At 41.7% G+C, this 27370-nt stretch overlaps 2 protein-coding genes across 3 annotated transcripts in view; one reads left to right on the top strand and one right to left on the bottom strand.

Moving 5' to 3' along the window:
* Window positions 1-12397, bottom strand: part of Sh3yl1 (SH3 and SYLF domain containing 1) — a 35890-nt gene extending 23493 nt beyond the window's left edge. Inside the window, exon 1 of the mRNA XM_060366689.1 lies at window positions 11897-12397. Coding sequence (XP_060222672.1) covers window position 11897 — 1 coding nt within the window. The 5' untranslated portion in view covers window positions 11898-12397. The remainder of the gene's footprint in view (window positions 1-11896) is intronic.
* A 54-nt stretch (window positions 12398-12451) lies between these two features.
* Window positions 12452-27309, top strand: Acp1 (acid phosphatase 1). Of its 2 annotated transcripts, none has more exons than XM_021663607.2 (6): window positions 12452-12605; window positions 19799-19872; window positions 19956-20069; window positions 24760-24821; window positions 26117-26222; window positions 26358-27309. In XM_021663607.2, the coding sequence occupies exons 1-6, from the start codon at window positions 12563-12565 to the stop codon at window positions 26433-26435; spliced, it is 477 nt and encodes a 158-aa protein (XP_021519282.1). In that variant the 5' UTR covers window positions 12452-12562; the 3' UTR covers window positions 26436-27309. The 2 variants fall into 2 exon arrangements, with proteins under 2 accessions (XP_021519282.1, XP_021519281.1); XM_021663606.2 differs by lacking the exon at window positions 19956-20069 and adding an exon at window positions 20103-20216 and having other exon boundaries at window positions 12453-12605.
* The last annotated feature ends 61 nt before the right edge of the window (window positions 27310-27370 follow it).

Raw genomic sequence — 27370 nt, 5'->3', positions numbered from 1 at the left:
ACATTGCTGGCAAAGCTGCAAACTTTGCTCATTTCTATCCCCTCACCTTTTTATTGAAAATGGATTCTTTACTCATATAATGTGTCCTGAATATGGTTTCTTCTCCCTCTACTCTTCCCTGTTCCTCCCCGCTCCCCTCCCATCCAGATCCACTCTTTTCTGTCTCTCAGGGAATAAAAAGGCTTCTAATTAATAATAAGAAAGTAAAACAAAATAAAATATTAAGCCAAAACTAGCACATCACAGTTGTAGAAAGAAACAAACAGGGAAAAGAGTCCAAGAGAAGACAGAAGAATCAGAGATCCATTTGACCATCCATTCAGGAATCCCATTAAAACACTAAATGGAAGCAGAAACATATACACTGAAGATCTGGTGCAGATCCATGCAGGCGCTGTGCATGCTGCCTCAGTCTCTGTGAGTTCATATGAGCTTTGAGCATGTTAATTTAAATGGCCTCATTTTCTCGGTGTCTTCTATCCAGTTTGACTCTTACAAATCTTTCCACTTCCTCTTCCTTGAGTTCCCTATCCCTGAGGACGTTTCCTGAAGACATTCCATTTAGGACTGGTGTTCCAAGGCCTTCTGCTCCCCGCACAATGTCTGTCGGTAGGTTGGTATATTTGTTCCCATCTGCTACAGGAGGAATTTTCTCTGATGTTGGCTGAGCAAGGCACTGATCTATGAGTGTAGCAGGCAGAATGTCATTAGGAGTCAATTCATTTCTACTTCTTAGTGTCTGGTTGTTGGTCTCACAGGCAGTACTGGGTATGGGTTCTGTCTCATGGAGTGAGCCTAAGTCAAATCAGATATTGTTTGGTCACTCCCACAGGCGTTGTGCCACCACTGCCCTAGTGTGGTGAAGACAGGACACCACTGTAGATAAAAGGGTTGTGGCAGTTTTGGTATTTATGTTTCTCTTTGGAATAATACCTTCCTGTACCAAAGATGCTGGAGCACAGGAGAGAAAGCTCTCTGTAGGCACCAGCTCAACTACTCCATGTTCAGTGAATTACACACGCGTTGTCATCAAAAGGGGCCTTGCTGTCAGTTTATGGAGAGCAATTTACTGTCTTGGCAAAAGCTTGGGTATTTGGGGATTCCCATGGGACCTCTTTGGCCAACAACTCAATTAGATGTAACTGAATCTTAGTATTGAAAACTTCATTTGGTGACAAGAGATGGTCAGTTGTGATTCTGTGAAGAGGAATTTTAATTCAGAACTTGGCTGCTCTGGCAATAGGTCACATCCAAAGACCTTCTAGATCTGTATGATCCTGCTGGAATGCAGACACACCTTTAATCCCAGAAGACAGAGGCCGACAGATCTTTGAGTTTAAAGCCAGCCTGGTATAGAGCAAATTTCTGGTAAAGAAAACCTTAGATCTAGGTGTGGTGGTACATGCCTTTAATCCTAGCACGCAGGAGACAGAGGCATGCAGATCTCTGAGTTCTAGTCAGTTCTATTCAGGCAGTTTGGATGAGTCAGTGAATTCAGAGACAGTGCAGTAGAGTTGTGTTTGTGACAGTTCAGTTTTAGGAATTCAGAGGCAGTTTTACCAGGAGAGTTTTACAGAGATAGGTTGAAGAGGGAACAAGCTAGACACAGGTGAAGAAAGAATATGCCAGAGAATGTGAAGGAGCCAGAAGAACATATTTCCAAAGTTAGTATGAGGCCAAGCAGAGCAATTCCGTCAGAAATCAAGAGAGAAGGTGGATTCAAACAGTCAGCTTCTGAGGATTTTGAGCTACAACAGCTCAGTTGAACCATCCAGCATGAGTTCAGAAAGAACAAGAAAGGGTGATCTTATTCAGCAGTAAGTCTCAGAGGCTGAAAACATTCTAGGCCTAGATAAGCCTGTACGGAGGCTAGAAGCTTCCAGAAGTAGGCCTAGGTTAGCAGACAGAGGCAGTAAGCCTCCAAGATGACAATTACTTCAGGAGAATAAAAGTTACTTTTACACTGTGTATCCTCTATTATAAGTAGACTGTATTTAGATTACCTTTAGGTATATATTTTAGGAAGCTTCTACTGTATTTGGTTTCCATACATCCCCTCAAATGGCTCTTTATTTTAGTTGTCTCTCCCCTCCCCACCGGATCCTCCTGTTCCAGCCCTGTCCCCATCCATCCATAACTATGTATTCTGATTTTCTAATCACAACTATCTGTACCCTCAAGAGTCTTATTCTATACCTACCTGCTGCAGTTCTACAGATTGTAGCTTGCTTATCATTGACTTAATAACTAATATCCACGTAAGAGAGAATACATGCCATATTTGTCTTTCTGGGTCTCGGATATCTCAGATGATTTTTTTTCTAGTTCCATCCATTTACCTGCAAATTTCATAATGTCGTTTTTTAACAGCCAAATAATATTCCACTGTGTAAATGTACCACTTTTTTTTTTTTTAAATCCATTCACCTGTTGAGGGATAGGCTGTTTTTAATTTTTGGCTGTTACAAATACAGCAAGTATTTTTGTGGTATGATGAAGCATCCTTTGAGTATATGTCCAAAGCTGAAAGCATAGCTGAATCTTGGAGTAGATTGATTCCCATCTTCCTGAGGAACTCCACACTGATTTCCATAGTGGCTGTATAAGTGTGCATTCCCACCAGCAGTGAACTGAGTGGTCCCCTTGATCTACAACTTCACCAGCATGAACTGTCACTTGTTTTATTGATCCTAGCCATTCTGGCAGGTTAAAGATGAAAATTCTCAAAATAGTTTTGATTTGCATTTCCCCAATGGCTAAGGATTTTGAACATTTCTTTACATGTTTCTCAGCCACTTTGGTTTCCTCTATTGAGAATTCTGTTTAGACATACAATCCAGTTTTTAACTGGATTATTTTGTTTTCTTGATATCTAGTTTTTGAGTTCTTCATGTATTTTGCTATTAGTCCTGTACAGGATGTAGCATTGGTTAAAAAAAAAAAAAATCTTTCCCCATTCTGTAGGCTGTCAGGTTACATGAATGCCAGTGTTCTTTGCTGTGTGGAAGTATCTCAGTTTCATGAGGTTCTATTTATTAATTGTTGAAGTTAGGGTCTGTGAGACATCCAGTTTGCACCATTTGTTGAAGACTATCTTAGGGTTTTACTGCTGTGAAGGGTTTATCTCCATTTAAGTTAATATTGGCTATGGGCTTGCTGTAAACTTTATTATGTTGAGGTATGTTCTTTGTATCCCTAATCTCTCCAGGACTTTTATCATGAAGGAGTGTTGGATTTGTCAAAGCTCTTTTCTGCACCTATTGAGATCATCATGCAATTTGTTTCTTTCAGTTTGTGAAATTACACTTATCAATATGAACCATCCTGCATCTCTGGGATGAAGCCTACTTGATCAGGTAGATGATTGTTTTGCTATATTCTTGGGTTTGGCTTGCAAGTATTCTATTGAGAATTTGTACATTTATGTTCATAAGGAATATTGGTCAATAATTCTTTGTTAGGACTTTACGTGGTTTGGGTATCAGGGTAACTATGGCCTCATAAGGTGAATTGGGAGATGTTCCTTCTATTCCCATTTAGTAGAATAATTTGAGGAGGAGTGCGAGTAACTCTTCTTGGAAAGCCCGGCAGAATTCTATGGTAAAGCAAGGCCCTTGGACTTTTTCAGTTGGGAGACTTAATGTCTGCTTCTTTTAATATCATTAGAGGATATAGGTCTGCTTAAATTGCTTATGTGATCATAATTTAACTTTGGGAAATAATATCTATCAAGTATTCATTTCTTTTAGGTTTTCTATTTCAGTGAAGTACAGTTTTTTTTTCCCCTTTAAAGTATGACCTTATGGTTTTCCAGATTTCCTCAGTGTCTGTTATTATGTCCTTTTCATTTCTAATTTTGATATTTGCTCTCCACCCCTTAGTTAATTTGGATAAGGGTTTGTCAATATTATTTATTTCTCTTTGTTTCGTTGATTTTTTTTGTATTGTTCTCTTTGTTTCTGTTTTATTGATTTCATCCTGAATCTTATTTCTTGCTGTCTATTCCTTTCAGGTGTGATTTCTTCTTTTTGTTCTAGAGCTTTGAGGTGTTATGTTAAGTTGCTAATAAGAGATTGCTCCAATTATTTTATGTAGGCACCCAGAGTTATGACCTTTCCTTGCAAACAGACTTCATTGTGTTCCATGAGTTCAAGTTTGTTGTGTATTCATTTTCATTCTAGAAAGTCTTTAATTTCTGTTGACCCATTTTTCAGTCAGTAGTGAGATGTCCAGTTTCCATGAGCCTGTAAACTTCCTTTTGTTCCTGCTATTGATAGACAGCTTTAATCATGGTGGTCTGATAGGATTTCCTGTACCCATGGAGACTTTCTTTGTATCTGAGTATATGGTCCATTGTGGAGAAAGTTTGATGAGATGCTGAGAAGGTATATTCCTTTGTGTATTGGGTGAAATGTTCTGTAAATATCTGTTAGGTCCATTTGGTTTATATGGTCTGTTAGCTCCAGTATTTCCCTGTTCAGTTTTTGTCTGGATGTCCAGTCTGTTGGTGAGATTGGGGTATAGAACTCTTCCACTGTCAGTCTGGGAGGGTCAATGTGTGATCTAAGCTGTTCTAGTGTTTCTTTTATAAAAGTGGCTGTCCTTGTATTTCAGCATATATGTTAAGAACTGAAATGTCATCTTGGAAGCTGTTCCTTTTGATGATTATGTAGTGTCCCCTCCCATCTCCCCTGATTAGTTTTGGTTCGAAGTCTACTTTATCAGATATTACAATGCCTACAACAGCTTGCTTCTTAGCAAATGGAATAACTTTTTCCATCCCTTTGCCCCAAAGTGATGCCTATTCTTGATGTTAAGGTGTGTTTGGATGTGTGCTTCCCTCTTTTGACTTTGCTGTTCTGACATTATTTCCATATATTTTGGAACCTCTTTAGGTTGGAGTTTTCCTTCTAGAACCTTCTGCAGGAATAGATTTGTAGATAAATAATGCTAAACCTTTTTCACAGAATGTAAATCATCTGTGATGATTAGTTTTGCTTGGTATAGTTGTCTGGGCTGGCAGCTGAGGTCTCTTAAAGTCTGCAGCACATCTGTCCATGGCCTTTGTGGCTTTTAGAGTCTCTATTGTGACATCAGGTGTAATTTTAATAGGTTCGCCTTTACATGTTACTTGATAATTTTCTTTTGCAGCTTTTGATATTTTTTATTGTTCTGTGTGCTTAGTGTTTCGATTATTATGTACTAAGGAGACTTTCTTTTCTAGTCCAATCTATTTGGTGTTCTGTGTGCTTCTTGTACCTTGACAGTCATCTCCTTCTTTAGGTCAGGGTAATTTCTATGATTTTGCTGAGAATATTTTCTGTGCCTTTGACTTGGGTTTCTTCTCCTTCCTCTATTCATTTTATTCTTATATTTTGAATTTCCATAGTGTCCCAGATTTCCTGGATGTTTTGTTTCAAGTGTTTTTTTTTTTTTTAATGTATCCATTTCTTTTACTGTATCTTCAATGTCTGAGGTTCTCTCTTTAATTTTTTTGTATTCTGTTGGTGATGCTTGCCTCTGTGGTTCCTATCTGAGTTTCTAAATTTTTTCATTTCCAGATTTCCCTCAGTTTGGTTTTTCTTTATTCTATTTCCACTTTCATCTCCTTCTACTGTTTGTGTTTTCATAAATTTCATTAAGGGATTTATTAATTTCCTCTTTAAGGAACTCGATCGTGCTTGTAAATGTTTAAAGGTCTTTTTCTTGTGATTCAGCTATGTTGGAATGCTCAGGGCCTGCTGTGGTAGAATTGCTGGGCTCTAGCAGAGACATGCTGTACTAGATGTTACTGATTGTGCTTTTACAAGGGCAAAGAAGCATCTGAGATTTGGGACGATTGTAATTCAAGGTGCCGATATCTGGCCTTTTCTTTGTTGGGTGGGTGTTTTGTTCCTTGGTTTTTGTATCTTCTCTGGTTCTAACTAGAGTGTAGTGGCGGTGTGCTGCCTGGAAGGAGTATTTTTGGAACAGTAATAGGTGGGGCCAGTGTGGGTTCTAGGTTAAATGTGTTTCTGGAAGCTGACAGAATTGGGGATGGATTGGAGTAGGGGGTGGCTGAGGGAGCCTACAGGAAGGAGGAAAGCAGGGTGTTCCCCCAGGATCAGTTTAGTCACTTTGGAATGGGGACAGAGTGAAGAGAGACCACAGCAGGTCTGAGGATAAGACTGGGGCTTGGACTTGGAGGAATGAAGGAAGAGGTGAAGCTTTCCTGTGAGCCTTCTTGCTTTCCTGGTCATGGTGGCCTGTAAGCTCCCGAGAAGGTCTTGAGGTTGGAGGCTGAAACAAATCAAGGGGTGGGGGGAGGGAGATTGGAGAGCAAGATCTGTTTGAGCTACTGGAGATATAGGCAGTGGGGGAGAGAAGCTGCAATAGGTTTTCTGTTTTAGAGCTGGTGATGAGATTGAGGGATTGGACCTGGAGGAGCAGAGGGAGAACTAAGATCTGCAGCCAGCATACCTCTTCCCTGGCAGGTGTGGCCTGTGGGTTCCCAGGGAGTGCCTGCTAGGTTTGGGAGCCGTGAGTGGGTGGGTGGGTGTGCTTAGGAATGGAAGATCTTTGGGATCCACTGGAGATGGGTGGAGTGGAGGAAGAGAGGCTGCAGCTGTTCTGCTGCAAAGTTGGGGTGAGTCGGGAGGATTGTATTTGGAGAAGCAGAGGGAAAAGTGAAGATCTGCAGTTAGCCTACTTGCTTCCCCGACCAGAGTGCTTATTTCTACTTGTTATAATGTCTGCTAAAACATTTTGCCCATTTAAAAATGCACATTGTCTTGTTTTTGTAAATTATCCTTATATATCATGGATATCTCTCAAGTGTAAATATGCACTTCCATATATACACACACATACATATCTTGAATATTTTTCAAAATGATTCCTCTGACTATTTTCTCAGGGATGTCTTCTTAAATTATGGGGCATCATTTCCTATAATCATTTAAATTTTCCTCCCCTATTTTGGTTCTCAAGTTCCAGATCTATTTGTTTACTTGATATTTTTTTTTCCCCCAAATGTGTCACTGAGGGTTTGGACCTTTTCTCTCAGCCCATACTACCCTTTGCTTCTTTCTGCATTTTGGTTACTATTCTTCAAGTTCATGCTCTTATTCTTCTTTCAGATATGCTCCTTAAACAACAATAAACTCTTCCCTCAAAATCCCAGCACTGGTAGACAAGATATATTTTGGGTCAAAGGTTTAATGTGTAGATTGGTGTCTCCCTTCTTCTGCTGGGAGTTTCACCTGGTTACAGGAGGTGGACTTTATGCTCCTTAACACTCAATGCTTGGAGTCTCAGCTAGTGGCTCCCCCATATACTCCTAGGAGCCTCCCCTGTCCCAGAGATGCCCCCACTTCTGTTCTCTCTCCAGTTTTTCTCCTCAACTGCCCTCCTCCTCCCTCCATCCATCTGATCCCCACTCCCATTAACTTCCCCACCCCATCTTCCACCCAGGTCCCTCTCTCCACCTACCTCCAATGCCTACTGTATTTCCTGTTCTCAGTGAGAGTCAAGCATCTTCCCTTGGGCCCTCCTTGGCTTTAGGATCTGTGGATTGTAGTACGGTTATCCTGTATTATATGGCTAATAGCCACTTAAAAAGTACATACCAAGTACATACCAAGTCTGTCTTTCTGGGTCTGAGTTACCTCACTCAGGATGATTTTTTTTTTCTGTTCCATTCATTTGCCTACAAATTTCATGATTTCCTTGTTTTCTATGACTAGCATTCCATTTTGTAAATGCACCACGTTTTCTTTACCCATTCTTCAGTTGATGGGCATCTAGGTTGTTTCCAGTTTCTGGCTATTACAAATAAGGTTGCAATGAACATAGCTGAGCAACTGTCCTTGCTGTACGGTGGAACACCTTTGGGCATATGCCTGGAAGTGGTAGAGCTGGGTCTTGAGGTAGATTTATTTCCAATTTTCCAAGAAACCCCAAGTTGATTTCCACAGTGGTTGTGTAAGTGTGCAGCTCCACCAGCAATGGAGGAGGGTTCCCCTTGCTCCACATCCTCACCAGCATGTGTTGTCACGTGAGCTTTTGATTTTAGCCTTTCTGACTGGTATAAGGTGAAACCTCAGAGTCATTTTGATTTGCATTTCCCTGATGACTAAGGACACTGAGCATTTCTTTAAGTGCTTCTCAGCCATTCGAGATTACTCTGTTAAGAATTCTCTGTTTATCTCTGTACTCCATTTTTTAAATTGGGTTAAGAAGCATAGGGGCAAAGATGGAACAGAGATGGAGAGAATGTCAAACCAGTGACTGGCCCAGCTTGAGACTCACCCCATGAGAGGGCTGGCAACTGTCACTATTAACGACCCTCTGCTTTGCTTACAGACAGGCGTTTAACCTGACTGTCTTCTGAGAGGCTTCATCAGGCAGCTGATGGAGAGAGATGTAAAGACCCAAAACCAAGCAATGGGCCAAGTTTGGGGAGTGCTGTGGAAGAGTGGGAGGAAGGATAGAAGGAGCACAAGGGGTTAAAGACACCAGGAGAAGACCTACAGAGTAACCTTACTTGGGCCCAAGGGGGCTCATAGAGACTGAACCACCAACCAAAGAGCTTGCAGGGACAGAACCTAGACCCCTTTACATATGTAGCAAATGTGCAGCTTGGTCATCATATGGGTCCCCTAACAAGAGGAACAGGGGCAGTCTTTGAATCTGCTACCTTCCACTGGGTCACTCTCCCCTAGCTAGGCTACCTTGTCACTCCCTGGTGGGAGAGGCTGTGCTTAGTACTGTGGTCTCTATGAGCCCCCTTGGATCCAGGTTAGATTGATACTTATATAGGTATCGGTAGTTCTGCTGGCCACACCATCTCCTCAACTTCACATCACAATCAAGATCTGAATACTCATAAAAGCCTTAAACCACTGAATTCCAAAGCCAAGCAGCCTATGAGGTTTTCTTTTCTGAAAAGAAGTGTGACTACAAAAAGTCAAGCAAAGAAAGTGTTTTTTTCAGAAGCAACTAAAATATTTGAAAATTTCTATCTTAAAAATAATGACATACTATCAATATATTAAGAAGAGTTCACCGTCTAGATGATTTTTTTTTTAAGTTTCCTTGAGAGAGAAGGACCTAAGAGGCCACTCAGGAACATCCTATTTCAGTTAAAATTTAAATTTTTATTCCATTTCTAGTTACATTATGGAAACAAAGATGACTGAATTAGAGGTGTCAATCTGAAATGTTTTGATGTACAAGTGAAATTTTCCTATTTAAATGAAGACACTCATATCTTAATGTAGATACATAAAATTCAAATAAATGAATCAATAAAATATCTATTATATTCATAAAAAAAAGAAGAGTTTATAAAAATTGAGTAGAAAAACTTTGCTTTGTAAACCTCACAGCTTTAGTAAGCTTAAGATTTGGAAAACAGTTTACATATTAACAAATTGTTAGTAATTCAGGCTAGGGGTCAAAGAGTGTCAGTCACACCTTACTCTGAATAAATCTGCACTGGAATAAGAAAGGTGATCACTACTTCTAGAAACAGGGTCAAGATCAAAAGCCCAGAGAGTAAAGGGCCCCTCCTTCTCTTTCTATTAGGAGTATTGGATCATAAGTTAATGTCATCAATAACCAACTCTCAAAAACATTAAAGCTCTTAAATAAACAAAAAATAAACATCAATAGAAATATAAAAAGAGTATATATGGGAAAATTACATCTAAATTTTCATTCTGTATTAATCCATGTTTTTAAATTTTAATTTACAAGGTTAATTTGCTAATTTGATAAAATTCCATTAAAATCAAAGAAATAGAACACAACTAAGTTTAGAAGAATAAAACCATAGCCAAAAAAAAAAAAAAAAAAAGAAAGAAAAAGTTAAGTCTCTCAAGAGGCTTTGACTCTGAAATGCTGCCTTTCTGGAGAAGCACAAATTTAAACACTGCTGTTGACATCTTCCACTTTTATTTCTAGATCAGTGTAATCCTTCTGGGGCTTGAGTTTTAACTACTTTGTCTAAAGGAGACCAAGTCTGTCAAATGGGTAAATCAGAATCCATGTTCCTGGTCAGACCACTAACCTCCTTAAACAAAACTTACAACCAATTTATCCACATGAACCCCATTGTTTTGCTTTGTTTTGAATTCTGTTTTTTTTTTTTTTTTTGTTCTTGTTGTTGTTATTTTGTTTTGTTTCAAGACATGGTTTCTCTGTGTATTTTTGGCTGTCCTGGTCGCTTTGTAGACCAGGCTGACCTCAAATTCACAGAGATCTGCCTGCCTCTGCCTCCCCGAGTGCTGGGATTATAGGCATGTGCCACCTCAACTGGCCCCCATTGCCAACGCCCTCCCCCCAACACCCGGCTGTTAATGGGGACAAAGAACTGGGAGCAACTGGCAGAAAAATCTTTACCTTGTACCTGCTTCCCAGAGAAGTTCAGGGAGATGTTGGATTAGGACAAGATCACAGATGCATGATTGTATGAATATGTCATTTAAAAAAGGAAAAAAATTAATGTGTTTAGGCCTTAAATGGTAAAGAATCCTGTCATTTCACAACATCATTTGCAAATGAGTGAGTAGAGACGGGCTCTTAGTAGTCACAATGTACGAACAAAAATAAAGTATAGGGTAAATGACAGAATTGCAAGAGATTCTGCTAATATGTACATAATTTGTGTACGTAATTATTAAACCACATTAACAATGCAAAAAAGTATAAATGCACCAGAGTTAAAAACAAACAAACAAACAACTTTTTAAGGTTAAAAAAGAGGAATGGTAATATTGGCTCATTTCACGGAAATCGAACATAGTGAGCCAATAACCAATCTTCCTTAATTAAGACGCAATAAACAAGATGAAAGTTATCACTTATTCTCTTTTAACCTCCAACATAGCAATTTGCAAACAACCAGATGCTGGTACGGTATTTCAATAACAGGCCGCAGAGTAGAATAAAACAGCACCTTTTAAGCCCAGCCCTGTTATTTTCTAAAACTTTGTAAACAGGCTTCTTAACTTATGACGAATCCAAACATTTCCTCATATCTCAAAGAAGTACCTGGGCCAACAGGAATACAGAACCTGTTCATATGGTAAACATTGAACAGGGCAAGGCTTCTGCCCCAGGGCGGGGCATTCCTTCCGGTGGAGGGAGGTGGTTCCTTCAAGTTTTTCTTCCCTGTTCTGCCTTAGCAGGGCAATATTATCATTTATTGAAATAAAATGAGGATGGCACATTTTGACAACAGAGAAAGCTGCTTCCTGTTGTTCCGAAGCAATTCAGATCACTAGAAAGGCAGAGAGAGGCACTACATCCCAGAGACGCAGCTTCAGGGCGCTCTCCCCGCCACCCCTGCCAACTCCCCCCGCCCTTCCCTATGTAAACTGTTGTGGGACCAAGGACCCTGTGTGAAAGACCTGACATCTCTTCCTCTGGAAGCCCAAACCCCGTGTGAGCCCTCCTCTAGGGGAATATCCCTTCCCAGAGATCCCATTCCCACAAAAGCGCTGTACTAATACTGGCTCTGCATCAAAGGCGCAGCTCTCCCTCATCTGTGCCAAGCACACAGTAGGCCATTTCCCAAAACAGTTTGAAACCACAAGACGGTAAAATATCAGACATTAGAAAAACAACGAAATGAAAGTGAGTCTTCAAAACTGACAACGCAGGAGCAGTTTTTCTGTAACGAACTGAAAGGACCGTGGTTAACAGTCAACCAAAACCTTTACGGCCAAGACTGGAGAAAACTAATCTTGAGTTCTGAGGGTTTGCAAAAGGATCCGTGCAGTGTGAACTTGTGGGCACGCACAGGCAAACCCAGGGGCTTGGCCGTTTCTCTCTTTCTCTTTCACAACGCCCTCCTCCAGAGGAAGGGTGGCCGCGGTACCGACGCGCCCCAGCCGTCCAGACCCTTACTCACTGCTGCCCGCCGCTCCGCTCCGTGCCCGAGCTCCTCACACCGCCCCAGGAAGAGGAAGGCGTTCTCCTCGGCACGCCTCCCCCGACGAGACCCGCCCCGTGGGCGCACACCTGACCAGGTGAGGGAATAGGTGTGCGCCCCGCTTTCGCCGATGCAATCCCTAGCCCTACACCCTTGCTCAGAACATAGCTCCGCCGCGTGCACCCGCCTCATTCCTTTGGAGCCTTCTGGACCACCCCTTCTCACACTAATCGGGGAAAACCCACTGCTGGGGCAGCGGTGGGGCCCAGGGTCGGTGGTCCAACGTGGTAACCTAGCCCAGGGCGGCGGTAGCTCCGAGCGGAGCAGCGCCGCCCTAGAAGAGTCCGCAGGGCGCTGTCCCTGAGCTCACTGGCCACCCCGGCACGTCCTGATCCGCCCTGCTGGACACCGCGCCACCGCGACCTGCCCTGGGCGCCTTCCCGCCGCCACCCCACCCTCACTGCCCAGCGGTGCCAGCAGACCCCGCCTCTCGAGCTCCGCCCTCGGGACGCCTTCTGGCCCCGCCCCCCCTGCGGCGGGCGGACGTAGCGCAGCAGACTGCGCAGGTTTACGCGGGAGAGCCCTTGCAGTGCGCATGCGTCACGTCCCGACGCGGTTTCTGGGCGCCAGGATCTGCACCGGAACATGGCAGAGGCTGGGTCCAAGTCAGTGCTGTTCGTGTGTCTCGGTAAGGATGCGCCGACCTAAGAGCCATTTCCTGGGGAACTCTGAAGCGTTCCCCGTGTTAAGCTCCTGAACACCGGGCGGAGGCGAGCGGAGACAGACGGGTCTTGCCTGGGCCCGCGTCTAAGAACGTGGGCTTTTTCGTACCCATCCCCCATCCTCTGGTACTCCTCTGAACCTAAGACCGATTTAGTTTTGTCCCAGATTATGCCCCTGCTCTCCTTCCTGCCCTTCTCAAGCCATGTCACCCTCTCAACTGCCCTTTCTCCACAAGCCTTTGTCCTACTCCTTTCCCAAGCCTATGACTCCTCTCATCTGCCTCTCCTCCACCCTTAAGTCTTGTGTCGCCCATTACCTGCTGTGGTATTCACTTCCTTATCTCTGTTGCTAAGATTTGTTTTGGCTCAGTTTCAGAGGGTTCAGGCCTTTTTTTTTTTTTTTTTTTTGAATGATTGTTGATTCTGGGCCTGTGGTGAGGGCAATGCATCGTGGTCATCAGGGTGGCCAGAGCACTAGTCAGAGACTCCTCATTCCGTGTGGACCGGGAGCACAGCATGGGGGACGTGGAAGTAGAGATCTAGACAAACTTTAGTTCTGAGAACGTGCACCCGTGATGTACTTTTTTCTGCTAGGTCCCACGTCTCCTTTTCATCACTTCACCATATTGTGAGTCTAATGGATTGAACCATTGATGATTTCAGAGCCCCTATTGATTAAATCCAATCTCGGTATGCTGTCACCAACATACTGAGAGTTGTGTTTTTCAGATCAGTCAAGGTCACAGTGAAGATAAATCGTCACCCTACCCTTTCCTCAAACTTGTCCTTCACCTACCTTGTTTTTTTCCTCCAAACCCTTTCACCTGCCAGTCGGTCCAGGTTGCTTCATATCTCTAGTGTGACTTCCTAAGCTGGCCACTGCTATTACAATGGCTAGAGATCTTGGTTCCCCTTCATTGTACCAAGCTGAGCCCAGGCTGCAGGAAGAACATTCTGTGACATGAGTGTCCCAGACAGGTTTGTTCAATGTCATCTTTGGGTCACAGTTGCTGTGGCTCTCAGCCAATGATCTCTCTTTAGGTCTCTCTCTCTCTCTGTCTCTGAAACCTTGATTTTCAGTCCCTTGGACAATCACTCAGTTTTGCTACATGAAAAATAGTTTTGTTTGTTTGTTTTTTTTAAGATGAATAGTGTTTCAAATACTTTCTAACCCAGAATTTTCATTCTCAGAATTTCAATGCTGATTCTCCTTTACATAATATATAATTAATATATAATTAATTTTTAAAGTTTTTAAAAAATTTATTACAATTTATTCACTTTGTATCCCAGCTGTAGCCCCCTCCTTCAGCCCCTCCCAATCTCAGCCTCACTCCCTCTTCTCCTCCCGTGCCTTTTCCCCAGTCCACTAATAGGGGAGGTCCTCTTCCTCTTCCATCTAACCCTAGCCTATCAGGTCTCATCAGGACTGTCTGCATTGTCTTCCTCTGTAGCCTGGTAAGACTGCCCCTCTCCCTTAAGGGGGAGGTGATCAAAGAGCCAGCCACTGAGTTCATGTCAGAGACAGTCCCTGTTCCCCTTACTAGGGAGCCCATTTGGAGACTGAGCTGCCATGGGCTACATCTGTGCAGGGGTTCTAGGTTATCTCCATGCATGGTCCTTGATTACAATATCAGTCTCAGAAAAGAACCCTGTGTCTAGATTGTTTTGGTTTTGTTGCTCTCCTTGTGGAGCTCCTGTCCCCTCCAGGTCTTTCTTTCTCCCCCTTCTTTCATAGGATTCCCTGCACTCTGTCCAAAGTTTGGCTATGAGTCTCAGCATCTGCTTTAATACCCTGCTGGGTAGAGTCTTTCAGAGGTCTTCTGTGGTAGGCTCCTGTCTAGAAATAAGCCCATGGTCACCTCATTTTTGACAAAGATGCGAAAACCATACAATGGAAAAAAGACAGTATCTTCAACCCATTATGCTGGTTTAACTGGATATCTACATGTAGAAAAATGCAAATAGATCCATACTTATCACCCTGCACAAAACTAAAGTCCAAGTGGATCAAAGACCTCAACATAAAACCAGACACACTAAACCTGTTAGAAGAAAAAGTGGGGAAGAGCCTTGAACTCATTGGCACAGGAGACAACTGTTCAGAACACCAACAATACAGGCTCTAAGAGCAACAATCAATAAATGGGACCTCATCAAACTGAAAAGTTGTAAAGCAAAGGACACTGTTGTCAGAACAAAACGACAGCCTACAGATTGGGAAAGGATCTTCACCAACCTTATATCTGACAGAGGGCTGATATCCAGAATATATAAAGAACTCAAGAAGTTAAACAGCAACAAATCAAGTAATCCAATTAAAAAATGGGGGACAGAGCTAAACAGAATTCTCAGTTAATTTCTTTTTTCAGAGTTCTTGCCTCGTTGCCTCCACTCTGAGAGGGAAAGCCTAAATTGCCAACAGTCCAATTAGTTATTGAGGTCTTTGCCCTTCGTGTTTCCTACAGAGTAGCAATCCTCCTATTTAGGACAGAAGTCTGCCAAGAGTTATTCTGTCTGCCTCCCTTTATCTTTTCGACCCACCTGTGGGGACTGCCTTTAAGAAACTGTCTCTGGCCTGACCTGATGGTCTCGTTCACTTTATATTTTTGAAGTAAAAATTTCTTCTTCTCCAGGCCATTAGTCACTTCCTTAATTCCACAGATTTCATTTTTATTTCCCAGCCTGCTGAGTTCCTAGCAAGAGTTATCTTTCTTGTGGTAATAGCTTGTTTTTCTTTATTTTTCCACTTTCAATACACCGTAGTGTGTGGTATTTGCAAGGTATTTGTACTAGTATCTGTACAAGGTATCTGATGAGAAAAGTAAGACTTTGGCCTTATTTCATGTTGATAGTGTGCATTAAGATCTTTATTGAAGGCTGACTGGTGGGAACAACACATTCTTTCAACACTGGTTTCTTTCAGGACCCTTTGGTATCCCATGGCTCTGTTTCTGCTTATCCTAGTTAACTATGCTGGCTTATTGCACCAGCACGGCTTTTAAAGGGAATTACATGCTTGGTGTCTTTGTCTTCAGTATAACTCGGTGTTTTGTTTTTGCCACTGGAGACAAACATAGTGGTGAACACCACAGATGAGGTCCCAGCCTTTCTGAAGCCCATAAGCTGTCAGTCATTGGTCAAAGAATGCCCATGGCCTCACTCAGTTGGTGCAGAGTGTTCAGTAGAGCAGAAGAAGAGGGAACAGGGTATAGTTTGTAGTCAGGACTCACCTGAAGGTGACCAGTGAGCAGCGACCTGAAGGTGGGCAGGAGGCCTGTCGTTCTGGCCTAGAAGACAGAGCATGTGGTTTTCAGGTAAAAGTTGTAAACATGGAAGTCATCATTCCTGAGTTTGGAGACCAGGCAGGCTTTCTCAGGCAAGATTTCTTTGCCTTTGGGCCCAAACTTGTATCATTCTTAGTACACGGGGTCCTTCTGTACAGTGGCTACTTTAGGGTAGGGGTCTGCATACCCTGGAAAGAGCTGGAGTAAATCCTTGAACTTTGTGAGGTAAAAACTTAGTGTAGCCACAGATGGCCCATAAGCAGTCAAGCTTGGTTCTGTTCAGTAGAACTTGTTCATAGATACCAGCATTGGGGCTTGATGAAATTTTCACATACCACAAGGTTTTCTGCATTCGCACTAGTTTTAATCATTTAAAAAAATTGTTAACTCTGGGCTGTATGTGAATTTGTTAGGCCATAAGTAATCGTTTCTGGACCCCTATTTGATGTGTAGATCATGGGAGTCTGATCATGGGTTGAGTGAGAGAAGGCATGCAGAAATGGGGAGGGAATTTGTTCCATCTGCAATGTGGAGATTAGGCTGCAGGAGGCCCTGGAAGATGCAGGGGTAATCATTCCTATGCAAGTGTATGCTAGTCAGGAGGTAAGTTGCTAGTCCAGGAAAATTTGAGGATGGTGCAGATGCATTCTCTCCAGAGCCCATTTGGAGTACAGTAAAAGCTGCTGTGTTTGAAATGCAAAAGTTTTATTCCTTCAGAACCTTTCATGGAACTGTTTAAGATCAAAGTACAGAAGCATCAGGGTTTCCTGGGGTTATTGGTTAAGAAGAGCTGCTTGTTCTTGCAAGATTAGGAGAGGTGCTTTTTGCTGTATTAAGCTGGTTGAGATCCCACAAAGGCAGATGTGGTCTTAGCTCTTGCCATATAAGGGAAACGAGGTCATATTTAAGTTTCCAGGATATGTGGAAGGTAGAACCCAAGGCTCTGTGTTTTTCATGGTCAGTGTACTCACTGTTAATGTGTGTTTATATGTGTGTGTATAAAGTATAAATGTGTATATATGATATTTTAATGATGGGTCAGAGGTCTAGCCTCAACTTTTCATCTTTTAGAAACATAAATTGAGAAGCTAGAGAGAAATTATTAGCATTGAGTTTCCTTCTTTTGATCTTGTAGGTTGCATGTAGAAAAATGGTACTTTTAATCTGTACTTACTTACCTTACTTTAATCTATACTTTTACAGCTGCCCGGGGGAAAGTATGAGTGAGTATGCTAAAATGATGAAATGGCCCAAGTTTCTGTATTGTAGAAAAACAAAATTTACTTCACAGTTAATGATAAAATTTTTTAAACAGAGATGGCGACATCTTGCATTTTATTTTTACATGCTAAAATATTACACATCAGTTACTTACCAAAGTTCCAAAATACTTAAACAGCTGTCTAACTTGCCCACCATTTTTGGCTATATTGCCTGGATATGTGGTGATATGCAAAAAGCCTTTTAGTGGTGAAACCGTAGTGATGGCAATCTTAATGAAAAAAAAAAATCAGGGCTAGGGAGAGCTTAGTTGGTGACGATCCTGCCTTTTGTGAGGTACCTGGGTTTTATTCTAAGAGGTCAATGTTTAAATAAAAGAAAACAAAAAACAACAAAATAAAATGTACATGGTAATATACATTTATTTGTTTGTTTGTTTATTTTGGCAGCAAACTTTTATAATCCCAGCACTGGGTAGGTAGAGGCTGTTGAGTCCCTGAGCCTTCTGGCCAGCCAGTCTATCTGACTAAGGTTACCCTGAACTAGTGAGAAACTGTCTCACAAACCAAGATGGACAACTTTGAGGAGTATCGCTCAACATTGTCCCCCGTGCTTTGTATGCACCTGCATGCTTCCCTGTGCACCCACACATTACACAGAAAAAGCAAACAAAATTAGAGTGGAGTAGTATACGAAGGACATTCAAAGTGAGTTCCTGTCTTACCTTTAATGGTTAATCGATAAGACTTTTATTGCTATTAAAAAACAAAACAAAACAGTAAAACAAAACCCACAGTGTATAGCAAGAAGCCAAGTACTTATTTAGTTTTGTAGGTGTGGAAGGATGCACAGTCATGGCATGAACTGGTCCAGGGACCCGAGAATCTGTTTCATCACATCTCAGAATGTCTGATTGTATATCAAAAGCCAGGAGATTTTTGACCTGTCATACACAGTTTCTTGCTTGCTTTCTTAATTTTGGAGCTTATATAATACACCAAAATATGGTGTTTTGTCTTGCTGTGTACTGGAACAACGTCTGCCTTATCCCCTGCCGTCCTGCCTCTTGACTCCTGAGGTCAAGCAGAACTCCTAAGATAGGACATAGAATCAATGATTCCTCTAGTTTCCTTTAAGAAACCTGGAATGTAGAAATACTAGTCCCCCATCTCCATCAAAGCCCTGTGTGCCAGCGTTGATCCTGCCCTAGGAGGTCAGATACCACAGGTCTCCCTGTGTTTGCTTCATTAGGAAGCGCTGCTTTGTCCAGTCCCAGTCTATACATCTACTCATTCTTATCAGACTCAGTTATAAACTATATATGCCAACTAAAAATGGGAAAACAGGACAGTTTTTCCCAACTCTTTGGCTCTTTGGTCTGAAGGTTTTCATGTCACGTGAAACTAAATCTTTTGTGTTCTTCTCTTACAAACCCGCCTTATTAGATTTGAATGGGCTGATTTAAGGATGGGAGAGGAAAGGAGTCATACCTTCATACCTTAGACTATTTTCCATTGCCTTTTTCATAGCCTCGCAGAGTATCACTGCCTTCCATCCTGAGTGCTGCTGAACTTCCCACCTTGTAAGAAGTTGTACCTTAAACAGCTCTCTATCTGTGGGCCTATCGTAGTACTTGGCTCAAAAGTAGTAGGCATACAAAGTACCTGTATTTGGTAAGCTCCATTGCCAGAACCTTCAGGTTGTTCTCCCTGCCTGCACCATGTGCAGACCTGGCATAGGATTAGGGCTCCATGTTCAAGGCCCTCCCTGCCTTCTCTGTCTGGACCAGTAGATGCAGCCCTGCATCCGCAGGTCCTACCTTCAGGTCCTCCCACAATGCCATTTAAATTTCTTATACCGTGAACATTAGCTGAAGCTTGGGTTCCCTGGTGTCTTATTTAGCTCTGTGCAGTCTTTCTCTCTCTGGTCTTGTACTACTACAGCACTTGTTTATTAGCAGTTGTTATTGTTTACTAGTGTGTCTTCTCAGTGTACGAGCCTGCCTCATGGTTGATACGCTTGCAGCGCTAAGGTGTCTTTTGTCTTTCTTGGTGTAGTAAGGAATTTGGTTCTTGTCTAGATTGGCTCTTGGAAGTTCATCTTTGATTTCTCTGTTTTTTTCTTGGAGTGATGGAGTATTTGTTGACACCTGGTGGCCCCATAATTTGTGCTGTTTGGGGACTCAGTTGGGTCCTGAGTCATCATCCCCTCACATGTAACTAGGAACTCTTAAATATCAGTACTATGTTGAGCTTCCTGGCTTGGCAGTAGTAGTCTTAGCATATTACTAATCTTTATTATGTATACTTGAAAATTAGGTATACTTGAAAATACTCTGTTCTGTTGTGCTTCATTTTCAGCTAGGCTGATGGCAACTCACTTAATTGGTTTCAAGACTTGGTTTTGGTTCATTTCTGATGAAAATTGATTAGAGTTTTATTTGCTTTCTTGAACTCTGGTTACCTCAGCCATTCTGTCCAGACCCTGAACCTGGTTTGATAAACTGTTCTGTTAAGGAATTCTATACTGCCTTGCCAACCTTAAATGCAGCTACTTTGGAAGTAGTCCACTGACTCTTTAGGCCAGTAGATTATATCTGCATTTCTGCCACAACTAACAACCTTTGTATGTCTTCTCCCTCTTTTTTTAAGGTAACATTTGCCGGTCACCCATTGCAGAGGCAGTTTTCAGAAAACTGGTAACTGATGAAAATGTTTCAGAGAATGTGAGTACTGTTCAATAGCGTAGCATCCAGGCTGAATACCTTTGGGCAGCAAGGTGCCAGAAAATTCTTTTTCTCTCCTACAGTGGAGGATAGACAGTGCGGCTACATCCACCTATGAAGTGGGGAATCCCCCTGACTATCGAGGGCAGAGCTGCATGAGAAAACATGGCATCCCCATGAATCACATTGCCCGGCAGGTACTGGAACTTGACATATGTTTTGTGTTACAGTGGGCCATTGATAGCAGCGCTGTTTCCGACTGGAATGTGGGCCGGCCCCCAGACTCAAGAGCTGTCAGCTGCCTAAGAAATCATGGCATTAGCACAGCCCATAAGGCAAGACAGGTAGAAAAGATCTTGTTTAATTTCTACTACATAGAATCCCATAACTTGAGAGACTGACCACCCTGTGTGGTACTGAATGTATTTAGTTGGGGTGAACTAACTTGCTATCTTTATAGTTCTGGAAGATTTGGATGATCTTGGGGGACTTGTTAAATACAGGCAAAAGACATTAAGCACAGACAGTCTTGGCTGTGAGCCACACCTGAGTTGTGGTCTTCATTACATTACCATGTACAAACTTGGTTTGTTGGTACATATAATTATCTTTTCTGTTTTGAAGTACCTTAAAAATATAGGAGAGCCCTGGTGTTGTTCTGAACACATAATAGCCTGTCTTGAAGACTGTGGAAATAAGAGTAAATGCTTCAGTTACAGATGAAGATAGTTTTGTATCCATATTATCAGAAGATGGCAGCTATATGTCTTTGAGTTCTTTATATAAATTAAGTAGTTCATTGACCCTTTTTTAGCACAGTTCTCATTAAGCAGAAGATGAAGGATTTTATATCATTTGTTCATTTGACCCACTTGAGGCTTTTGCATATTTGACCAATCTGTTCCTTTCTGGGGAATGTGGACTTTCTTTGAGTGGTCAATGAAAACTATATGACACTATTCTATGATACTACACTATGATACTATTCTAGTAGGGTTGTTAAAATTTTATTTTCCTAGTCTGTCTACCTAGGTTTAATAAGTGGTGTATTGTTAGGGTGCTGGTTCTTTTTAACTCGTAGTAATGTCTTGGGATGTGAGCTTTTAGCATGGCAAGCTGTGGAGAATTGCCCTTGTTGTTCAAGTGTTCCTTCTTTTCAGTGTCCTTTTCTCAACTTGGCCGTGGACTGAGTGTAGCATCGAGCTTAGCTGGCTGCTGCTTCTCTTTCACGCAGAGGTCAAGGTTTTATTTTGCTTTTTAGCATTATAGGAATAGAATCATTTACATTTTGCTTTGTCAAGTCAGGGTCATACACTATAGCCCAGACTAGCCTCAAACTCAAGGCAGTCCTCCTAATTCAGCTCCACAGTGCTGGGATGGCAGATCTGCACCATATCCCTGGCAGAGAAGTGGAGTCCATGCATTTATAGTGTCTTTTCCGTGTCGCTGCTGAGTTTAACAGCAGTTTGCCCTGGTCAGGGTTAAGGGCTGTACTACCTGGGCAGCTTCTGTGTGAGAGTTCTGTGGGTGCCTCTGCAGGAGAGTGAGCATGAGTACAGGGTTCTGATGGGTTTGTACCCAGCACCTGTACATCCCACATCAAATACACTAGAGATGTTTTCCTTTTTTTTTTTTTTCTGGTTAGTCAATTTATAGAGATGTTTTTTCTTATCTGTAAGAAGTATATAAAAAGCCAATAGGTCTCTGTTTGGAAAATTGATCTGATCAATTGTTTCTGCTGATCCTTTGAAATTACGTATTTTTTTTTCTGGCTGCTTGTTTTTCTTCTGATCTACAGTTAAGTAGCTCTGCTGTAAGAGTCCAAAGTATGCTTTTTGAATTGTGACTTGATGTTTTTTTAATCAATTTTTGGAAAATTAGATTTAATTTTTCTTTTTTTTTCTGAGAGACAACTTTGATGTATATATATATCTTTCTCTTGCTTGCATCCTGTTACTCTCTCTGTTCTTATGAAATTTCCTGTTGACCAGTGTTCTGTTCTACTAAGCATTGTGCTATTTCCAGAGTCCATGGCAGTGTATTTATAACACTCTTAGTGTCTGTCATTTTATTCACATTTGTTACTTTATTTGATCTTTTTGTAATTATAGTTTTCTGGTATAGCAGCCTCTTTGAACATCATACTATTATAATTTATTCTTTGACAATTTCATACATATACATAACATATTTGCTCCTATTCTCTGTGTTCTTTTATCTCCTCACTCCCTCAGACTCCTTTCCAACATATTTACTTACTTTCATGCATGTACATGTGTGTGTGTGTGTCCATCCATCTATTCATCCCACTGAGTTTAATTTGGATTGTTTGCATGCCTATGGTGTGGGGCCATTTACTGGATAGTGGGTAACTTACATTGGCTGCACCAATGAAGAAAAATTACTCTCTCAGCTAGGGGGAAGGCCTCATGTGCTCCTCCTCCATTCTTACTAGAATATTGGTGGGCTTCATGTTGTCCAGGTAACAAAAGATGTTGTGAATTCACAGGTGAACACACTGTTAGTATTTAAGTAAGCTCTGTTAATGCCTTTCTGGGTCATTTCTGAGCCTGCTCTCTTTTTCCTCTTTTGAAGGACTGGGAATTGAACCTTAGGTAGAGTCTGGTGGTACATGCTTGTATGCAAGTGATCTTCCACTGAGTTGTATCCCCAGTTTTTTTATTTTTTATTTTTATTTATTTATTTATTTATTTATTTATTTGTTGGTTTCTCTCTGTGGCCTGGCCTAGAACATGATCTTCCTGCTTCCCCATTCACAAGCAGCTGAAATGACAGGCTTGTACTGCTAGGCCTGGCAGGTCTGCTTTCTTCTTTTGTTGTGTGGTGCCCTTGCGGTGGTGTATGCATAGTCATAGTGCCTTTGAATGATCACACTTCTAACCCCACTGCTGTCAGGATGCTGGTAGGTGTTGCCAGGTGCAGTAGCTCAGTAGGATTGGAGACTTACATTACCTCTGAGTGCCCTCCTGCTGCTGGGCCTGAGGTATGACATGGACAGCACACTGGGGGAGCAGGAGCAGCTCAGTGCGTAGACTGTTGTCTTGTCTTTACTGAGTCCACATAACTTCTCATTGGCCTATTGAGATTTTTGCTCTGGTGGGAGAGAACTTGATCAGGGAAAGAAAGACAGCCTACACTAGCTCTCATTTTCTGGACCTGTGCTTTTCCAAGGCTCACTGTCCTGCCAGGCCTGGCCCCAGTTTCCTCTCCATTATCTCAGACTGTCAGCAGGGCCCTGCTTTTCCACCATGGCCTTTGCCTGGGTCTCTGTTCTTGAGGCTTCTGGGCCCTTGACACCATTGCCATCTCAGTCCTGAAGGCTCTTCGTGCAGGGCTTCATGGGCATTACAGCTAACTTCTAATCATTGCTTACTCAGTGTGGCTTAGTATCAAACAGTAATATTCACAGTGATCCACAAGATCTTTGGAAGCATTGCTAAGTTGCACATAACTTCACCTTAGATGGTATATTTTAGTTAGATATTGTTAGGCAGAGGCAAATAAGAAAATTGTATGAAAACGCCATTCTTTCTAACTGAAAATTAAGAACACCTATGTGCTAGAGTGATGTCTCATTGGTTAAGAGTACTTCATAGGAAGTCAGCAGGAGGTGATCTGTTATCTGTGGCTGCAGTTCTGTCACACTGCTGTAGTGAGCCAGGTGTCCTCAGGAGCATATGCGTAACCGTACTTTCTGTGTGGGTTTTCTGATCATCTTTGGCAATGGGGTTTGGTAATGGGATTAATTTGTGACATGCCATATCCTGTGTGGCTGCATGCAAAAATGCTTTACTCAAAGTGAATAAACTAATTAATAAAACAATAAATAAATTTTTAAAAATGCTTTACTGTGCATTTTTCATGAGATGAAGTTCTAGCTGCTCTTCCTTCTCAGTTATTTTAAAATCCAAAAACCCTGTGTGGTTTGACTCAGTCATTAAATGATACATTTTCTTTTTTAGGACAAATTAATTATAAGTCGAAAATTAATGCTGAGGTATTTTTCATCACTTGGAAACAATACAGTCTTTTGTAGTTATTTAAATGCTAAAAGTAAGTAGAAGTGCCTACTAAAAGTTAAAATTTCCCATTTTTAATAGAGTAACAAGCAAGTGACCATTTGTACTAGTATTTGGCTGTAGTCATTGTTCCTTTAACCCGGGTGCTTCCTGGGTAGTCAAAATCTAGAAGATAAATTTGATCAACTGCATGGGAAGCTTATATGCCTTAAACTCTGTGGGGCCAGAAGAAAAGTACATCTACTGAAGTCCTGCAGGAATCCCTTCCAACCCAGCCTCAGTGAGATCTGCAGTCATGGATGCAGAGGCCCTTCTACCCTTTGAGAACCAGTTATTCTCCCTTTTCTGAGGCCCTGGGTCTCCTCTCTGCCTTGCTTTCCTTTGTTCTCCTTCATGGATGGATGGCCCCACAAGAGCATGTTACCATGGTCTTACCAAGGCCTAGGACAGTCGGTGGAATGACTAATAAAGTAGTGGAGATGATTGCATGAAAGTCATTTCAGAACTACATTTATGTACTGAGGGACCAAAACTAACAATAAACTTTACATACTGTATGGTTTTTAATTATTTCAAAAAACTTTGTATAAAAACTAACAGTAAACTTGATGCCCAGATTTTATATTTCTGATTTATTTCAAAGAACCTTTTACAAAATTATTTGCAATAAAGTTTTGGAAATAATTAAATATTTTAACTTAAAAAACCCTAAATTTCATATTTTGTTAAAATTTTAGTTGATGTGTGAACATATAATTGAACTAGTTAATGAGTTAACATGTAAGTACATGTTTTTTTACTACTATTTTATGAATATAATCACTGTATTTTGATTTCTTAATTGTAGATTACAAGAGAAGACTTCGCCACATTCGATTATATACTATGTATGGATGAAAGCAACCTGAGGTAATCATCTCTCTCACTCTCTCTCTCTCTCTCTCTCTCTCTCTCTCTCTCTTTTTCTTTCTGTCTGTGTCTGTCTGTCTGGTTTTTTGAGAAAGGATTTCTCTGAACCCTGTTTGTCCTGTAACTCAGTCTGTAGATCAGGCTGGCCTCGAACTCAGAGGTACACCTGCCTCTGCTTTCTGAGTGCTGGGATTAAAGGCAAGTGCCACCACTGATCAGTTTATGAGGTAATCATATTTTAAACAGCATTTCCGTCCTTCTCTCAATGGTGTTGCAGGCCCAGCAAGTTGTCCAGAATGACTTTCTATTGTCTTACGGTTTTTAATGTACGAGGTGGATGACAATCTACAGATTTACTCAGGAAGGCAGGAAGATCAAGGTAGAGTTGTCTCAGACATCTGTTTATAGAGTGTGCCTTCAAAAAGAGGGAGCCCAGCTAGTGCAGAGAATGGACGTGGAGACCTGCTGGTTTGGAGTATAGGGGTCGAGGGGATGCATTGATTCTGTTACTGCTGTAATAGATGAGGCTATCTCATACCTTATTTCCTCGTAAATGCTGCACTCTAGAGGAATATGACAAGATGAGTTCACTGGTTTTATGGTTTTTTGATTAGTCCATACTGATGGGGTAGGGTGTTAAGTAGCAGTGATTGACTCCGTAATGCTGATGTGGTCTGCAGGTCCACACCCCTCATCAGTAAATTCACTTTATTACCAAGGAAGGAATTGAGGGTCAGTGGACTAAGTTACTTCCTAAGTTCATAGGACAGATAGGTGGCAGTATAGAAGGGCCTAAAACCATAGCTGCTGCCGCCTTGGCCTTCATGCTTTCCACCGAGCTTACTTGCTCTAACCACGCTTGCTCCTGGCCTCACTTGGCTGTCCTTGCACTCTGTCCTTGCACTCAGTCCTACACTTTGTCCTGTTTTCATTTGCCCTGAACATTGTCCATACTATTCTTTGGTCTTGGGATATGGTATGCGCGGCTTTTTGAGGTTTTTTTTTCCCCCTGATGTTTCATGTATCTGAAATGGTATCTTTTTTATTGTATCAATATACATTTCACAGAAGGAAACTTAACTATTGTGTGCCTTCAAGATGTACATTTTGGGTGTCTGAATCCGCACGGTGGCACCTGCGGGAGGAGTCCCATAGCTCTGCTGAGCGCTCTGTTTCATTTCACATCAGGTTGCACTGTTGTATTTTGATAGGCTTTTTCATAAACCCTGAACAGATGTCCCCATTTAACTTAAAACCATAGATCAGAAATCTAAGTGCATGTTTCGATTTTACAGAGATTTGAATAGAAAAAGTAATCAAGTTAAAAACTGCAAAGCAAAAATTGAGCTACTTGGGAGCTATGATCCACAGAAACAGCTCATTATTGAAGATCCCTATTATGTAAGTACACTTCAGGTTTGGAGCTGCTGTTAAGACGGGCAGGATGTATTCTGTGGTATAAAATGACAGGTTTCGGTCTTCTGAGGACATTGTCATCGTAAACCGTCGCTGGTTTGTCTTCTTCTGTCCTTGCAGGGCAATGACTCTGACTTTGAGGTGGTGTACCAGCAATGTCTCAGGTGCTGCAAGGCCTTCCTGGAGAAGACTCGCTAGCTGTCCCTGCCCACCACCATTGAGCAACTCAGTCACCAGTGCCATGCCCAAAGGTGGTGGCAGTCCTCAGCCCTGTGTCCCACCTGTCTTCTCAGCTGACTTACTGTATGTCTTTGAAATAATTGTAGGTGGAAATTAGGTGTATATTCAAAAGGATAAAATTTTAAGTAAGACAGTTTGAGGAGTGGCTAACTTAGACTAATCGAACATCTCACCTTGCCCTAATTACGAAATAGTGGAACAAGCAAATGTGGAACAAAATAGAACGCAGTAAAGTAAGGCTGGCCTCCAAAGTGCAGGTCAGCCCCTGAGCCCAGCCAGCCTGGGAGTGTGTGTGGCCTGCACCCTCTGGTGCTGTTCACTTGCCTTACACCTCTCTCCTCTAGACTCTTATTGTGACACTGACTCCATGCATAGCAGCCTTCCACTTAATAGTGGAGGAGTTTAAACTCAGACACACTGAGGGCATTCAGGTCTTTGCAAGAGAGGAGAAACTGGATGTGATAATGGGCCCGCAAATCCAGCAGGCCATCCTGGGCTATACAGTGACACCCTGTCTAAAAAATCAGGAGAAATAACAAAAGATGGGAGTACCAGATTGATAAAATCGACATTTTACTCTTACTTGGTTTTTGTCTTGATTTTTGAAAGCTTTGTTCCTATTTGAGCCACTTTGCCTCTTAAAAAAAAGGTAAGTGAGCTTAAATGGTGGTATATGTTCGTAAGTGTTCTTCAATCCACATTTGAAAAAGTCACAGGGAAGCCTAAGTAATGTTAGTGCATTTTCAGAAAATGACTTCAAATTCATATGGATATATGTCAGAAAAGAATGTGAATTAAACCGGGAAGTTATCAAATACAACCCAAATGCAAATCTGGTGTCTGTCTGCATTCTTATTGACAAGTGAAAAAATGTAAAACATTGTCTCCATGTG

This window comes from Meriones unguiculatus, chromosome 1 (genome assembly GCF_030254825.1).
Source record: "Meriones unguiculatus strain TT.TT164.6M chromosome 1, Bangor_MerUng_6.1, whole genome shotgun sequence".
In the NCBI taxonomy this organism is placed as follows: Eukaryota; Metazoa; Chordata; class Mammalia; order Rodentia; family Muridae; genus Meriones; species Meriones unguiculatus.
Note: the sequence above shows the minus strand (reverse complement) of the source record. Positions and strands in the feature narration are given on the sequence as shown.

Coding starts and splice junctions, on each gene's coding strand:
- Acp1 (XM_021663607.2), top strand. CDS start 12,563: ATGGCAGAGGCTGGGTCCAAGTCAGTGCTGTTCGTGTGTCTCG. Junction 19,873..19,955: donor ATGAAAATGTTTCAGAGAAT/GTGAGTACTGTT, acceptor TCTCTCCTACAG/TGGAGGATAGACAGTGCGGC. Junction 26,223..26,357: donor TTATTGAAGATCCCTATTAT/GTAAGTACACTT, acceptor CTGTCCTTGCAG/GGCAATGACTCTGACTTTGA.